This window comes from Mauremys reevesii, linkage group 1 (genome assembly GCF_016161935.1).
Source record: "Mauremys reevesii isolate NIE-2019 linkage group 1, ASM1616193v1, whole genome shotgun sequence".
Lineage (NCBI taxonomy): Eukaryota > Metazoa > Chordata > Testudines > Geoemydidae > Mauremys > Mauremys reevesii.
Genome location: NC_052623.1, coordinates 232,491,465 through 232,506,920, shown reverse-complemented (window position 1 = coordinate 232,506,920; position 15,456 = coordinate 232,491,465). Strand labels below are relative to the sequence as shown.

The following is a 15,456-nucleotide window of genomic DNA, read 5'->3' as shown; positions in this document are numbered from 1 at the left end:
TTCCAACCACTCTTCATCTCCTCTCCCAGGATGCAAGTCATGTGCTTCACCCCAACTAGGAGTCCTCCATCTCTGATCATGGTTTCTCCGTGGTTTATAGGATTGGAGTCCACCTGCTCAACAGAGATACCACAAGTATTACTAAACAGCAGAATGGAGTCAACTCGAATAACTTATCTTCAGAAATGGAAAAGATCCAACCAGTGGTGTCACCATCGCCGACTTGTGCCTACATCCACCTTGTTCACAGCCAAACTGGATTACCTGCTGGACCTAAAGAAATCAGGGTTATCAGTTAGCTGGATTAAGGTTCACCTGGCCGCAATATCAGCATTTCATTCTTCACTAGAAGGACTTTCCATATTTGCCCACCTTATGCCCTCAAGATTTTGAGGAGCTTCTACCTCCGGATTAAGGATCCCACTCCAACTTGGGTTCTCAACCTGGTACTCAAATATCTCATAAGACCTCCATTGAACCTATGGCAACCTACTCCTTACTTCATTTATCTATGAAGAAGGTCTTTTCTAGTAGCTATCATGTTGGCTTGTAGGGTTGGGGAAATTGCGGCCTTGATGGCCCTCCGCTCCCATTCACAGTATCTTTCAAGGTCTTACCTAAAGTGCTATTGGGTTTTCATCTTACCCAGTCCATTCATCAACTGGTGTTTTTCCCAAAACCACGTAAGTCTCAGCTGGAGACCTGCTTTCATACCTTAGAGGTTAGATGGACATTAGCCTTCTATCTAGGTAGGCGCTAGCAGTTTTGAAAATCACCTAGACTGTTTGTCTCCATTGCCGAGAGATCCAAGGGATTCTCAATCTCCGCCCAGAGACTTTCAAGATGGATCTCTGGGTGTATTGTAACTTGCTATGACACAGCAGGTGCTCTGTCCACCCTGGGGATAATAGCACACTCTGCGAGATCAGAAGCAACATCCACAGCTTTATTCAAAATCATTCTAGTGTCTGAGATATGTAGAGCTGCAACATGGGCCTCAGTGCATGCTTTTTCTAAGTATTTATTATGCCTTGATCCATGCTGCCAGATTGGATGTGGCGCTTGTAATGCGGTACTGTCTTCAGTCGTGGACTCCATTCTGAAGCTCACTTCCTCCTCCCTCTGGGGATACTACTTGGGAGTCACCTGAAGTGAAGCATCCACAGAGACACTACTTGAAGAAGAGGCGACTCAACCTGTACAGTAATTGTAGTTCTTCCACTACCTGCCCTCCTCCTCCTGATTTGGACAGTCTTTGTTTGATGTACAGATAGAGAAGGAATTGCTGAGGGTGGTTTGCCTGGTCAGCCCTTTATATCCTCGTTGTCCAGCATGAGGTTGTGTGGATAGCTGAATAGACACTGCTCAGGGTGAATAAAAAATCAATGATTCTTTAAAAAAACAAAAACAATTATTTTATTTAAATCGGATTTTTTTCTTTAAATCGGATTTTTTTATAGGCTTTTTCCTCAAAAAGTATTTTATCTAAAGATAGATACATTATAGCTCAAAGATATCTCATAATGGAATAGGGATTATAAAATCTAATTCTATAGTATCAGACAATATATTCATGTAATGTTTAAGAAAAGTTTTATAAATGAGTTCCAATAGTTCATGGATTAGGGACCTAATCTTATGGGGTTCCATGGGCTTCTGTATAGATTATTTAGATTAATCTTTCTATCTATCTAATGGGACTGAGTGCTCAGTCTAGAAGATACCATCAGAGATGCTTAGTTTTGCAGTTCTCAAACTGTGTATTTGTGTCTCCAGAGATAACATGGTTGTTAACAGCAAAAATGTTTTAAAATTAATAAATATATAGAGGTGAGAAATAAAAGATCTCAACTCTCTTGTCCCTCTGCAAATTTGTGTACACAGAGTCAATCCCTTACCTCTCTCTAAAAGTTCAGTTTCAAGAAGTTCAATGAACAGATTGTTGGGGGCAGAACAGATCTGGACAAGGAGAAGAAGTCTGGAGATAAATGTGAGAAGGGAGGGACAGGCATTAGAATCAAAAGTGAAACTGTTTGAGCAGCATATTCCAGAAGTCTTGAGATCTTTCTGAGTGTAGCCTTCATTGATTTGAGATCTACCATACCATTCTCTCACTAGAAGGGAAAACCTATAATGGCAGCAGGCCGTAAAAGAGACCCAGTTTGGGAATAAGAACCATTCAAGAAATACATGTTTGCTGCTGATGTTTTAAAGAAAGTCACACCAGTGAACTGGTGGAAGTCACTTAAACACTTGGATTCAGAGACTGTCGAAGTGATAATCTCACTTTTAACAGCAGTAGCTTCTTCTGCCAGTGTAGAAAGAATATTTTCTTCCTTTGGACTAATTCATTCCAAATTGAGAAATCATTTGGGACCTGAAAAAGCAGGAAAGCTTGTTTTTCTTTTCCAGATTATGAACAAACAGGAAAACGAAGGTGAAGACGACTGAGTTAGCTGCAGAAGCCAGTATTTTAAGTTTCTCATGTTGACCAGGCTGACAGTCGATTTAATTTTTTTTAAATACTTCATTATACCGTCTTCTCTCCCTCCCTCTATTTTTAATTATTTCATTATGATAGCTCATTTGAAGGTTTCTTGCACAATAAATTTATTTAAGGGGTGGGGAACAGGAGTTGGAATTTCCACCCTGTCATAAACATAAAGGGAAGAGTAGCATAAAATCCCTCTTTGGCAGCTGTACTGAAATCACCTTACCTGTAAGGGATTAAGCAGTTCAAATAACTTAGTTGGCACCTGACCAGAAGGACCAATGAGGAAAGATACTTTCAAATGGGGGGGTGAGGTGGAGAAGGATTTGTTTGTTGTTCTCTTTTGTTGTTTCTTCGCTGGACGGAGGGAGAAGCCACGCAGGTACAGTATCTCCTGAAAATATACCTGGAATAATCCATCTAAAACCAGAGAAATTGTAAGTAGGGCAAGGAAATGCATTAAGTTATCTTTTGTTTTGGGCTTGTGAATTTTCCTATGCTACAAAGGCAGTTTTATTCCTGTTTTTGTAACTGTGAAGCTGAGTTCAGAGGGGAATCCTCTGTTTTAAATCTTTTTATTACCCTATAAAGTTACCTTCCATCCTGATTTTGCAGGTGTGATTCTTTTACTTTTTTCATTATAATAAAGTTCTTCTTTTAAGAACCTGTTTGATTTCTGTGTCCTGAAGACAAAGGGTCTGGTCTGTGCTCACCTTGCTAAGGCAATTAGTTGGTATATTATTCTCAAGCCTCCCCAGGAAAGGGGGTGAAGAGGCTTGGGAGGATAGGGATTCCAAGTGACCCTTCCCTGAATTTTTGTGTAAATCACTTGGTGGTGGCAGCAATACCATCCAAGGACAAGGAAAGGAATTTGTGCCTTGGGGAAGTTTTAACCTAAACTGGTAGTATATAAGTTTAGGGGGTCTTTCATGCGGGTCCCCACATCTGCACCCCAGAGTTCAGAGTGTGTGTGTGTGTGTAAACCCTAACACACCCCCACCTTAAATTTCCCATCATGGTGAGCAACAGCTTTTGCATTTGCTGCCCTTCACCTCATTAATGGGTGTGGCTTTCTGGATTAGCCAGCCATTGGTCGTCTAGGAACCTGTCCAAGATGCCGGTCCACAGTCATCTGGCACACATAGTGTATTTCTGTTTTCATACCGTTGTTTTGGGTGGGATAAAATGATTATAGAATTAGGTAAAGGAAATATGTTATAGCCTATGTCATGACTATGATCTGTAATTGAGTTGTCTATGCTGCAAATCAAAAAAGTGTAGGCACAGGTGCTGCTGTCTGTATCAGACAGCTGTATGCTGGCATAGCTAGACAGTTAGTAAAGATGGTCCAAACAGCAGTCTATTTGGTATCCTCCTGGCTTGCCTCAGACACTCTAGTTCAATAACAAGTCATTGAACTTGATTCAGGAATCACTGTATGAAATTCTATGGTCTGTGTTATGCAGGAAGTCAAACTAGATTATAAATGTTTCTCTCACCTTAAACTCTGTTAATCTTCATGAGCCCTTCGTTTTGGGGCTCATTAAATTCATCAGCTCCACTTGGAAACTGGTGTTTTAAAACTAATCTTATTCTTGCACACACGGTACCCTTTGCTTGTGGATCTTGTCTGTACACAAGACAGCTCCCAATAAAGAACAAATCTGGTCCTTCAAGTCGGGATGCCATCCAGTACACTAGATAATAAAGTGACTCTCCTCCATAATTCCTGTCAGTGAAAGAGGTGTTTGACCTTCCCTCCCTGTCCCCCTTCCACCATTTTAGCTATAGCCATGCAGGCAGCTGGCTATTTCCTAGAGAGATTGAAGGAGAAGGGGAGAGCATCTCAGATCTCCACCTATCACAAAAGAAATGTATAAGTCCGTTAGGACTTTAGGCCCGTTGGGGGGAGTGTGGGTATGGGGATAGAAATTATCCAAAGATTTCCCAAAACCTTGTTAGGTGAACCCTAGCACTTCTTAGGTTTGTAACAAAACCCAGCACTTAATTTCTGTGCACACTGTTCTGCTGTGTTTTGTATGTGCATGAAGTAGACAGGAAGGACCTGATTCCCTGTTACATTCCACCAGTATTATACTAATGAACTCAGGTGATTCTAATGGAATTATGCAGGTGTTCCGTTGGAGTAAAGCAGTGGTGAATCAGGTGCAAGGAATTCTGAGATAATTGTAAGGAAAAAAAACCACTGTAAATCTTTCCCTTTTTCATCCCAGGTATTTATTTGATGTATGAAATCATGAAAAATGTGAGGGAATGGATTTTGTATATCTGCCACTTTACAGAGGACGTTTTGGCTAATTATATATATTTTTAAGACCCATCAGTCATGGTTTGCTTTCATAATTGGATAATAAGTGTTCACCGACGAATCTGGATTTCATGAAGTGCTTTTCAAAAGAATTTTATAACCTACACGTAGTTATTAAATTGTATTAGATTTCAAAAGGCTTTTCTTTTTCTTGACAGCTGAAACCATGACTATGTGTAGAACAGTCCTTGTGATTATGATTGATTTTTCTTTTTCAGGGTGAAAGTTGTTCAGCTGATATGGAAGTCAGCGGTGAATCCAATCCTGCTTGGCATCCCATGAAAGAATGGAGAAAATTTTGCTTCAGAGTTCTGTTTGCTGTCTGTTCTGTGTGATCTTTTTAATTGTTACACCACAAAAATCAGTGTTAATATCACCATAAAGAGGTTGACACTAGCCCACAAATGTATACAAATTCAGAGGTAAGGCTGAAATTCGACTTTAACCAATGCATGCTTAAGTATTGTAGCATATGTGACATGTAAGATCATCTGATATCGATACCCCTTCTGTAGGGAGGGGGAAGACACAATTTCAGCCTTAACACTAAATTTCTCTCTTGTTAATACTATGTAATGTTCTCTTGGTTTTGGCTTTTTGTATAATTTAATTTGTTTATTACTTTTTATGCTGGTTACTTGCGGGGGCGGTCCTTTTAATCTGCAGGCCTCATGCTCCTGATATTGCATCAGCAGACCAAGATCAAGTTGAATTTGTGTTTGTCGTATGCATATGTGGCATACATTGTAACATCTCCCTTTAGCCATTCTCCCAGAAGTTGTTAATATGTATTAGTGATGCTGTCATTTGCATTGCTATTCTCTGTCTTGTCTCCTTTAAATTGTGACTAGAAAATATTAAGGGCCTTATTTCTTTACTAATGAATTGCAGCAACACCTCATTTTTTTTTAAAAAGAAACACTGGTTTTCAGTTACTTTTGAAGTCACTGAACTTACAGTGGGCCTGATCTCTAGTCAATGGAAGCTTTTTCTGGGTACAATGGAGGAGTAAACCCACTTGGTCTTATGTTCCCCTTTAACTCAAGACTAGCTTTAATTAATTACACTGTTAACGATGGCTTCAAGCCATAGTTTTTGCATACATAGGCTTGGCAGAATTCGATTATTTCTTTAATATAATATTGATGTTTATTTGTAAGTGTTTTTTCCTACGTTAGTGATATTTTTTTTTACAGGTGCACAAAATTAGGGATTTTAGGCATTTTTTGATTTCTATAGATTTAAATATTGACAATTGCAGGAAATTATGGGGGTGGGTCAGAAAATGGGGTGGGGGAGACAATAATCAAGAGTAGACATAGAGATTCAAAAAGTTAAAGCTTCATAGCCATTATTAAAACAAATTGTCAACATCATATGTTGAAATATACAAAATAAATATCCTTAAATCAAACCCTGATAATAAAAAAATGCTGCTTGAAAACGTACTTTGCTTATCTGTAAATTTCAGTTATCAATGGAAATATTTTTTCATGTTTGTGTATGATAAAATTGACATTTACGGACATTGACCAATAAAAATCAAATCCTTCCAAGCGTATGTATATGCCATGTTGTCTTTGGGTGGGGGATATAACAAAGTGAGGGTGGAAAATGCTGACCAACTGTTAGCAACAGTGGAGCTAAGTGGCGCTCTGGTGATAAAGTAAGATTCCATTCTGGGACCAGAGGCTATAAGTGGATTGCAAAACGTATGTTTCAGTGAACCAGCATGTTGGATGATGGTTTCTCCATTCAATCCTTCTTCCCTGGAAGCTGGCAAATAAATTTGATTTTAAAATACGTGGTGCTGGCCACAGCAGTGGTGTACCATTGGTGTCCTATAGCTTTGCCATCTAGTTTGATGGGAAAAGCTATGGAATATTCCTAATACCTGCTGTTGTGAGAACGCTTCTCTCTGACCCTTTGCTCCACATATAGATTCTTCTGTCTATGTCTAGGCTGCCGGATTGGTTTTCAGTTTGTTTGTTTGTTGGGCAGTACTTGGAAATTCCCCTGTGCCTTATCCCTGCCCCCAGGGCCGTCCCTAGCCATTTTGGTGCCCTATGCAGCCCCTGCCATGGGGGTGTGTGTTTGTGTGGCCCCAGGCCTCCATGCGGGGAGGAGGGGCTGGCCCCAGGCCTCTGCGGGGGGGGGGGAGGGAGGGAGGGCAGGAGCAGGCTTGGGGGGCAGGGGGGAAACCACCCACCAGCACGAGCCAGCGGAGCGGAGCGGATTGGGGCCGGGTCACTCCACTTCCTGCCGTTCAGTGATTGCAGGCGGGCCTGACCCCACACTCACGGGGTGGCAGGAAGTGGAGTGACCTGGTCCCAGCCCGCTCCACTCTGCTCCCCTGGCTCCCAGCCTTGGGGGTTGGGGGGGAACCGCCCCCCAGCACTCACCGGCGGCACGGCTGGGAGCCGGCAGTGCGGAGCGGGTTGAGACCGGGTCGCTCCACTTGCCGCCCCGTGAGTGCAGGCTCGACCCCTGCTGCAGTCCTCAGGGGAAGGGGTGGAGTGGGGGTGGGGCTGGGGCGGAGCAGGTGGCGGGGGCTATGGGGAAGAGGCGGAGTAGGGACTGGAGCAGTACACAGCTGTGTACTTTGCGAATGGGTAAGGACAGCTTTGCCCCCCACCCAAAGCCCTTCTGTAACACTTCTTCCCCTGGCTATGACACTCCTTGCCCCTTTGACTGAGTAGGCCTGATCTTAGCTCCCATCAGAAGCTGTCATGTCTCTCTGAATGTCAGTTCTCTGGCATTACTTGAAAACACTTGGCTTACTGACTACACTTTGAGGAAGGTAGAACCCCACTTGCCTATAATAACAATGTACAGAAGTTAAAAGCATTAATAGGTGATTGAAATCTACTGGGCACACTTTAAACATTTCTGTCTCTTGCAAATTTGTGGGTCTTTTTTAGCATTCTAGGATTTGGATTATGCTGGTTTACGTGTTCCTTAAACTCCTGTGTTGCCCACTTCAAGCTTTGTCAGCAGTGAAAAACGTTACTAAGGCCTTGTCTACACTGTCACTTTACAGCGCTGCAACTTTCTCACTCATGGAGTGTGAAAAAACACCCCCCCGAGCGCAGCAAGTTTCAGCGCTGTAAGGCGCCAGTGTAGACAGTGCCCCAGCGCTGGGAGCCATGCCCCTTGCAGAGGTGTGTGGTGTTTTGTTTTTTTTAAGAGCACTGGGAGAGCTCTCTCCTAGTGATCTGCCATGACTACACTAGCAACACTAAAGCGCTGCCGCGACAGTGCTTTAGCATTGCTAGTGAAGACGTGCCCTAAGACAGAAGGCTAAATTTTGGTCTGATCTATATTGATAAAACTCCTATTGAAGCCAAAGGAAAATGCACTTGTGTGAGAAGTATTTGGTCCCAAGGGCCTAATTCACCTGTCTTATCAGCAATAATATAAGTAATACTTAGCTCTTACATAGTGCTTTACATCCATACAGCTCAAAACACTTTACAAAGGAGGGCAGTATCAACCCATTTTACAGAGAGAGGAAAGTGAGACACAGTGGGGAAAGTAACTTGCCCAATGTCACCCAGCAGGCTGCTGGAAGAGCCAGGAATAGAACTCAGGTCTCCTGAGTGTGTCTGTGTAGATAAGCCTTAAGTGTAACGTGTTTTATATACATATATATTCCAGTCCTGGAGCAGTGATGGTCACAAACAGCATGGAGAGCAATCCTCTTTTTCATGAATTTCAGCCAAAACCATGGCCCAGTTTCCAGGGAGCAACTCTGCTTCAAATATTGACTTCAAGCAGAGCCCAAGGGAGAGAGAAAATGCTCAGGCTGCTCACACTGCTCCCCCTAGCCAGAACCTTGCATAACAAAACTAACATCACACACATGTCTTCCCAAGACTGAACATTTACTCGCACACAGAATCTTACAAGATCATCTTCCAGTGTAACAGCACCATCTGGTGATAACTGCCACAATGTTATATTCCAGGAGGGTCTAGTGCTCTATCCGCTAGCCTACACTGTGCCTCAGTGTAAACAAGAGTAACTTCACGCAAGTAAACAAAATTACAATATTAATTTGGTTTGAGATCAGAATCGCTTCCAGATACTTTAAAACAGAAAAGGGTGGAAATGGGTGGTACACATCTGGGACAAGCTATACTCTGAAGACGAGTATTTTCTTCTCAAACTGTGAGGTTTTAGAGTCACTTGTGCTTTCCAAAATACATCTCTGCACTGTGATATCTTTATCACTTCCTTCATTTCACACAGCTTGTTCTTTGGGTCTGATCTGTCATCTCTTGAAGTGAAATAGTAATTTGCCTTTTAATAGTAGTGAATAAACTGAAAGATTTTGGACTTCCATTGTTTTGTGTTTGTTTAAAGTATGCAGTTAATGTTGTCATTGATTAAAATTAACACAATCATTCCCTTAGCCACTACAGGAGTGGTATTGTAATGGATCTGAAGTTTCCTACCCACCTGGACAAATAACAAAGAGCTGAGTGGCAGCAGCAGCAGGAGGAGATAAGTGGTTTGTCTAATCCCTCTGACAGTCACTCCTCTTACTGAATTAGCACAGTGACAGTTTTGTAAACATATTAATGAAAAAAAGTTTGTACGCAGAGTGGTGAACGGACTCTTGTGAGTGGTGAATTCATCCCAGTTTTTCTCTGCATCACGCTGGTTGCATGAAATAAGTCGTACAAATCAAAATGTAAAGAACTAATTATCACCTTTGCTGTTGTCATAGGGGGCAGAACCTTGCTGTCACAAACTGCAACCTGAAACAACACCACTAACCAGTATATAGAAAATATACAGTGTAAGACCGGATTTTCTCTCCCCCTCCCTCATATTATGTGGCATATACTTTACTTCAAACATCTTTGTCTCTTTTATTATAAAGGGATTCTGCTAGGCTGCAGATTATACACAGGATTATTGCCTCTGGAATTTCTGTAGCCAATGAAAGCATGGAGGGTGCTCCTGCCCTATGGCATCTTTTCTTTCACACAGGCTGTCTTTCCCTGGGACTCTGAGGCTCCCTGCTGAAATGCTGGGGATCAGGCCTGTTGTGCTCAGTCAGTTATGGAGATCCAGTAGGCACAGGTAGCACGTGAACTCCCCCGTTTGGGGAGGCTGGCCCCGCCCCTTCTGCCTGAGGCCCCTCCAATTCCACACCCCTTTCCTGCCAGAGCCCCGAGTCCCCACCCCCGTGGCCAGAGAAGCCCTGGCCCGCTGGCTGGCCCAAGCACCAGCTGCCCCAAGTCCTGGCCCTCCAGCCCCAGCCACCTCAGCCTGCCTGCTCTAGGCGCTGCCAGCTTTGGGGTAGAGGCTGAGGGATGGTGGGAAGAGGAGCACTGTGGGCGGGGCCACAGGGGAAGAGTGGGAAGCTGGGGGGCGGGGGAGAAGAGGGGCTCAGGGTGGACCCGTGACCTGGCTCTTTGGGGAGGCTTAGCCTCACCTGGCCCACTATACCCACCACCCAGGCCAATAGGTAGTTAATACAGTCCCAAGATCCATCAATTCCTTTTATGGCTGCTACCTTTCAACCACAGGAGGACCCAGCCAAGAACAGCATGGCTTGGGCAGAAATCAGGCTGGCAGAGAAGGTGACAGGCTAGAGTACAGGCTAGGGACCATAGTTCTGCCTGAAATAACCTGGAGTTTAAAAGTCTTGTTCCCTGCAAGCTCTGCATCTCCCCACCTCCACTCTTCCTCTTCTCCCGTCCCACCTCTTTCGCCCCCCTCCCCCCAAGCTTGAGATGTTACTGCAACTTAACCTCTGAATTTTCAATCTCTCTGCCTGCCTGCTCCTCCCCCTGCCTACCCAGAGAGATTCTTTTTGGGGGAGAGTGATCTAGCCTCCTATTTAAAAAAAAAATCATAAAAAGATCTTTACCTGTATTAATCAGCACTATAGACTAACACTATCACTCTGGTAGTTTTATTCATCTAATTTATGTGCAGAAAAAAATTAAAATTCTAATTTACTATTCACTTTTGTTAGTTTCCTTTTTTATTTTTTTTCTCTGAGCTTGAACAATGAAAACATCCTTTTTAGTTTCATGCTTTTTCTAGTCAATTTCATTTCATGTTCTTGTTCGCTGACACAATGCTGCATAGTTTGCATTGTTGGCATTGAATTTTAAGGCATTTGAACTATCATCTGAATTTTAAAAAAAAATCCATTAAACTCTTTTTTTTGGTCTCAGACTTTGTAAAAGATATGTTACAAAATCTACATTTTGGATCCAGTTTGACCTTGCAGTGTCCTCTTAAAATCAAAGATTTATAGATAATGGAAGACAACCTTACTCATGACTGAGTATGAATATTCATCTTCTGTGAATGTCAAATTAACAGGTGAATTGCATTAGAGCTTCTGCTATTTTAAAATAGGAAACCACAGTGGATTTTTCTTTCAATTACAGAAATATAATGCTGGCGTATGGGGTGATTCTCCCCCACCCCCTCTCCGGTAGAGCATTGTATATTTATTATAAAATAAAATGCTGAGCAAAAGGAAAGATCTTTTTATTTCTTAAAATTGCACTTTAAAGAAATACCTTATATATCTTTACAGAAGAAGCTGTTTCTTAAAATAGTAATAGTTAATACCCAGTATTTGAGTTGGGTCAGTGTTTGGATTCTCATGCACAGTTCTAACCAATTCACCTTAGAACCTTTACATTCATGCTGTAGCTAGTTGCATTTTTTGGTCGAACTGGGATATAATAGAAGGTTTTGGCTTAATTGTTGCAATCGCTTCCATTCATATCATACACAGTTCTTTTCCCCAGATAGTTTGAACCATTCTCAGCTGGTGCATGTTAGTATGCTGATTTACACCAGGTAAGGATCTGGTCCTGCATGGTGTATAAGCTAAAATTGCAAGTGTGACTCGTGTTCATAAAATCTCCTCACATGGGCTCCGATGCTGCAAAATGTGAAGGCTTGTATATGCACATGTGTTTGCAGAATTGGGACCCTGCATATGTTTGGAGGGCTATCCTGCAAGATACTGAGGGCCCTCTGTGACTGCCTGCAACTGGTTGATAGGATTTCCCAAGGTAAATGGTGTCATAGTTCTTTTGATGATTACATGTTACTTCAAACTGACTTTCCATTTTTTTTCTTGTTTCTTTCCTTATTGCCCCTTTCCATATGACATGTTATGCTCCCTGTGTTTAATTTAAGATATCCTTGAAAAATAGAGAGGCTTTCTGTTTGTCATGGGGAACTTGGAGAAAATCCAGTGAATGTGCCATGGTAACAAAGTTACCCATTCTGGAAATTATATAAAATCAGACCTGGGAGGATGAGATAGATCGGAGGCTTCATAATAGGATATAGAAGCTTTCGCCTCTAAGTCAGTGCTTTAGGTAGATGAACTGTTGTGTCCTAATAGCTGTGTCTGATCTTATGCCACCTTGCTTTGTTTACATCACTGTTGCTGTGTTTGCCAGCTAGGAGATCACTCAGCTTTCTTACCCAGCCATTTGAAGCCAAATGGAACAGTGGGGGATCATTAGTACATTAGAACCTCAGAGTTACAAACACCTCGGGAACGGAGCCTGTTCGGAACTCTGAAATGTTTGTAGCTTTGAACAAAACGTTCTGGTTGTTCATTCAAAAGTTTACAACTGAACATTGACTGAATACAGCTTTGGAACTTACTGCAGAAGAAAACTGCGGCTTTTAACATCTTAATTTAAATGAGACAAGCAGAGAAATCTTCCTTATCTTGTTAATTTTTTTTAACTTTATTTTTTTAGTAGTTTACATTTATCACAGTACTGTGCTGTACAGTATTTGCCTTTTTTAAATTTATTTTTATTTTTTATTTTTTTCTCGTCTCTGCAGCCTGATTGTATACTTCTGGTTCCAAACAAGGTGTGTGGTTGACCAGTCAGTTTGTAACTGGGGTGTTCATAACTCTGAGTTTCTACCATACGTCATACCATAAAAGCCAGTGCACAAAGTACATCTTTTAAGCCCTTGCAACTCAGCCAAATCAAAATGGATTTCACTGGATCAGTGAAAGGGATATCTGTGATCAAGAAACTATATTCCTTGCTGTCTTTCAAGGTTCTCACAAAAGAAAACCTTCTAATTCTCCAAACATATTTTAATTAAATACTAAATACTGCTAGATTAATTGAATACATTTTTAACATTGGAAAGATAAAACTCGTGCGTCTTCCTCAGAGTAAGAAACATCAATTATCTTGAAAAGGAAAAACCTCACATAAAAAATGTTCAGGTCATAAACAGGAAATGAACCACTAGATAATCATTTATTACCAACTGATGTCATTCATTTATTTTGTTGGAGCAGGATTTAACAGCATTAAATGAAATGCGGCTGAAAGTCTGTCCTGTGCTGTATGTGCTGCATTCAGCAATTTCAGCTGAAACCATTGCTAACCACCATTGTGAGTGACTGTTTTATTTTACACTGTAGACAAAACCTTACCTCTCAACCTACCAACAGAGGTGAATTAAGGTTTCCTGGGGCCCTGGGCCAGAGCAAGTGGGGATCCCTCTCCACCCCTTCTGCCTATGGTCCTGCTTCTGTTCCTCCCCTTCCGCCTGCAGCCCTGTCCACAGCCCCTCCTCATTCTGACCCTTCCCCCGTGGCCCTGCCTCTGTTCCATCCATGGTCTCACCCCATTCCACCCCCACCCCCACTGTGGCCCACAGCCCATTTGCTCTTTTATGCCCCCTCCTGTGGCCCCAAGACTGGAGAAGCTCTGTCCGCCTGCCACAGTCCCAGGGCCATAGCAGGAAGTGAGAGCCCCTCCAGCCCTGAGGCCGTGGCAGGGAATAAGAGCTCTTCCAGTCCTAGGGCCACAGCGGGGTCCAGGTGCTGGGGATTCCCCTGCTGCCCTGCGCTTCTGTGGGGGACTAGGGTCGGGGTGCTGGGGCTTTTCCCGCCCTGGTGCTTCTGCTGGGGACTAGGGTTGAAGCGGGGGGGCTTTGCCCACCTGCCCTGTTTCGCTCACCACTTCTGCTGGGGTTGGGCACTGGGGCTTCTCCCATCCCACCCTGTCCAGCGCTTCTACTGGGGTCCCGGGTCAGAGCATTGGGGCTGCCCCTGTCCTCCCCACTGATTCTGTCAGGGCTCCGGGCTTCCGCTGCTCTGCGGTGGATTTCTGCTGGGGCCCCCCAGTTGGCCAGGGCTCCTGGGCACGGGCCCCGTTGGCTCATTGCATAATCAGCCACTGCCTACCAAGGCCCAAGTGTGGGGCAGAACATGTGACAAAGACCAAATAGGAGGGCCACAAAGAAATGAATCATGCAGGACACTTTCAAATGCTGTGGGAACTATTCCTTTGGTGTAAATGAGTCTTCTGTCACCTCAACAACATGATTATTTGCGATTTAAACAATGTTCAGCAATAAAAGTGAGGAGACATCAAATTTGTGTGGAACTGGAGGTAACTTTATGACTTGACAAGTGATAATAAATCCCTTGCAGTGCGCTCACTACACTTGAGAGTTATGGATAAGGTGTGATAGTCTGCTTTATTTCAAAAATGTACATCCTCTCAGATACTTAAATTTATCATGGAGCCATAGAAAGGGAAGGGACCTCAAAAGGTCATCTAGTCCAGCCCCCTGCGTTGAAGTAGAACCAAGTATACCCAGAGCGGTGGTTCTCAATCTTTTTGGGCTCAGGACCCATTTGTAAATGTTTATGGCCTGTTGCGACCCAGTAAATAATCTGGGGGTGGAGGCCCTGGGGCAGAGCTGTAACTAGGCATTTTAGCGCCTGGGACGAGTAAGCATATGTGCACCCCCTACCAGAGGCGACATATGAGGGGGAGAAGCATGTGGGGGTCACATGCCCCCCTAGATATTTTGGTTGCCCCCCCTGAACCCAGACTCGTTGAGGTGGGTCAGGGGGTGGGGATGGATGGTGTTCCCTCCCCGAGCCCTGCCATGTGGGGCTGGCCTGAGCTGCCCTACCCCGGTTACAGTCCTGCCCTGGGGTGGTTTCAGCTGGATCCTGCCTCTTTGGCACTCACCCACAGTGGTGGCTCCTGCAGCTCCTATGCTGTGGAGTTGGCTGGGCTTGGCTCTCTACTCGGGGCATTGCGCCCTCTGGGGTTGCAGCACTGCTCAGCTTTGGCCCCTCCCCCCTGCCTGGACCAAATTTGCGTGAGTGGAGTTGTGACCTAGCTCATGGGTTTCCAGTGCCACTCACTCAAATTTGGCTTATTTGGACTCCTGTCATCATGAAGATTAGGTCAAACCTGTGTGGTTCTGGGACCCCAGAGGTTGCAATGCTTGGAGCAGAGAGGTGAACCCAGCCAGCCCCATGGGACCGGAGCCATAGGAGCTGCCACGCGACCCTTTGAAACATTCTGGCGATGAATCAAGGGTTGAGAAACCCTGACCTAGACCATCCCTGGCAGATGTTTGTTCAACCTGTTCTTAAAAACCTCCAGTGATGGGAATTCCACAACCTCCCTTGGTAACCAGTCCCAGTGCTTAACTAGCCTTATAGTTAGAAAGGTTTTCCTAATATCTAACCTAAATCTTCCTTGCTGCGGATTAAGCTGATTGTCCTACCTTCAGTAGACATGGAGAACAACTCATCACAGTTCTCTTTAGAAGAGCCCTTAACATATTTGAGGACTGTTAT

At 43.6% G+C, this 15,456-nt stretch overlaps 1 protein-coding gene across 1 annotated transcript in view; it reads left to right on the top strand.

Annotated features, from left to right (window-relative positions):
• CREBL2 (cAMP responsive element binding protein like 2) overlaps positions 1 to 5,728 on the top strand; it is a 33,825-nt gene extending 28,097 nt beyond the window's left edge. The window contains exon 4 of the mRNA XM_039508910.1: positions 5,039 to 5,728. Within this exon, the coding sequence (XP_039364844.1) occupies positions 5,039 to 5,043 (5 nt within the window). The 3' untranslated portion in view covers positions 5,044 to 5,728. The remainder of the gene's footprint in view (positions 1 to 5,038) is intronic.
• The last annotated feature ends 9,728 nt before the right edge of the window (positions 5,729 to 15,456 follow it).